The sequence below is a fragment of the Eimeria necatrix genome, genomic scaffold (assembly GCF_000499385.1).
Source record: "Eimeria necatrix Houghton genomic scaffold, Enh_scaff3455, whole genome shotgun sequence".
NCBI classification, from domain to species: Eukaryota; Apicomplexa; class Conoidasida; order Eucoccidiorida; family Eimeriidae; genus Eimeria; species Eimeria necatrix.
The window spans coordinates 1-1,903 of record NW_013653971.1 but is presented as its reverse complement, the minus strand read 5'-3'; the positions used below and the strand labels follow the sequence as shown (position 1 = coordinate 1,903).

Here is a 1,903-nt window from a genome sequence, read left to right as displayed (position 1 = left end):
GGCACTCCGCCGCTGCCAGCCATCTCCGTTGTGGCTCGCCCTGACTCGCTGAAAACTATTGAACGCAACTCCACTGAATAGTTGCGTATGCAGGCAGCTTTCTCTGTGTCTTCTGCGATTGCATTTGCTGTCATCCTCTCCTTACAGGACTATTGTTGAATCCATGGTTTCGTCTGTGCGCTCGTACTTTAAGGACGTATTGGCATTTACTGGTCCTATGTGGCTGCCCATAAACGCAGCTGCTTTTTCGCCATCAGTCTACGGAGATGTGTTCCCAAGTGTCAAAAGCCCTTTGGGTAGTTCGGAGAGGATATATATTTGCTTGAGGTCAGCATCTCCGTCATGCCTGCAAAAGGGTATTTCCTAAGGTGCACGCAGGCTGTAGAAGTACATTAATCTGCTTCACATAGCCGACAGGCCTCTCAGTCTCTTCCTCCAGTGTTTTGGGACTTACGGAAAGCGCGCGTTTTGTATCTGCTTGCGCGTTGCAAAAGTGTAATGCTTGGGCATACTTAATATTCTCGCTGAGAGTGCACAAGAATTTCTCGATTCGGAATTCGTCTTTGTCTCGCTGCGGTGTTCCTGTTCGCCCGCGTCTCTTCACAATAACTTGGCCTTGCATGCCCTGCTGCTACTGCTTGCACAGGCCGTGGAATGGAGCCCATGTCGGGTTGCCCGTTAGCATAGAGGCATTGACAGGGTCCTCCTATCCTGTGTCCTTCGGTCGTCGGTTCCTGCGAGCGTCATCCCCAGAGCTAAAGCCGGTTTCAAAGGAACGATTCTCATGGCTTGCGCACGATTCTCCTCTGCGGAGCATGTTTGATCGCTGCCGCTGGCGACTCAGCCATTCGGCAAATGAACCACAGGATCTTCCAACTATGAATATTGAATTTGATGTCCTGGGTTACAACCTCACGCCAGTGCCCACCCACTTTTTCAAGGTTTTTTTGGGTGTTAATCCTAGGGACCTCGAGGAGAACAAGCAAAATGACATGCCGCCAAATATTGGCCAGGCTCCAGTTGACTCCAAAAAGGCGGCCTGGCCCAAGGGTACTCCCCCTCCATCTGTGTTTGGGGCGTTCGTTGTGCCGAACAAAGCCATGTACCATAGGATGCGTGCGGAGCGCTTCAGAGTTCCTCTCAGTTTTATCGAGTTGGTGACAGGCATTGATTTTGGAGTAAGCCTCCCGAGGAACCGTTCTCAATCTTGTACTGTGATTAACCCATCAGACAAACATAGGCTTCGCTGTGCTCTGGATCTGATGGAAACGGAAGTATGAGCGCTGTATAGAATTCGCTTGGCTTTAAATTTCATGTTGATCAGAGTTCACGAGCCTTTATGTCGGAATATGTCTCTAGGCGGACCCTTGGTGTCGGTGGCATGTAAACTCAGGTTCTTGTCTGCGCTGAGAGGAGATATCGGTGTTGGTTTCAGGCATTTTTATGGCTATCTTTTGAAAAGGAGGACGCGCCTGCATGCATGCTTTTGCGTCTTTTCAGGTTGTAAGGGACATCATCGACGTCGCTGAGGGTAAAAGCGTAGAGGATGTAGTGAGACAGAGAACATCCCAAGCGCCACGATCTCTGGCAAGAAGGACAGAGACAGCCCATTCTGCCTCAGGCCGTTTCAGGGGAACCATGGCTTTTACTGAAGAAGAGAACGCGCTTGTAGAGAACGAGCTTAAGCTCTTGAAATACGATATCTGCTCTGTATTTCACCCGAAGCGTACTTCGATGAGAGTAGCTCTCCATAAGCGAACTTTCTGCAAGTACTCGTGACGCACTAGTTCGCCTGGGCGGCAAAACGCTTTTGCACAGACTGTTTGCAAAATTGGCACTTTTCATGCTTCGTGGTGGCGCAGAAGTGCGGGTCGTGGGGCCGGTTCATATACTAGGACCCACT

At 50.3% G+C, this 1,903-nt stretch overlaps 1 protein-coding gene across 1 annotated transcript; it reads left to right on the top strand.

Moving 5' to 3' along the window:
* Nucleotides 1-878: 878 nt before the first annotated feature.
* Nucleotides 879-1,779, top strand: ENH_00045630 (hypothetical protein; the record flags this gene model as incomplete). Its single annotated transcript, XM_013580977.1, has 2 exons — nucleotides 879-1,178; nucleotides 1,501-1,779. 2 exons carry the CDS (start codon nucleotides 879-881, stop codon nucleotides 1,777-1,779), a joined length of 579 nt encoding a protein of 192 aa, XP_013436431.1.
* Between the last annotated feature and the right edge of the window lie 124 nt (nucleotides 1,780-1,903).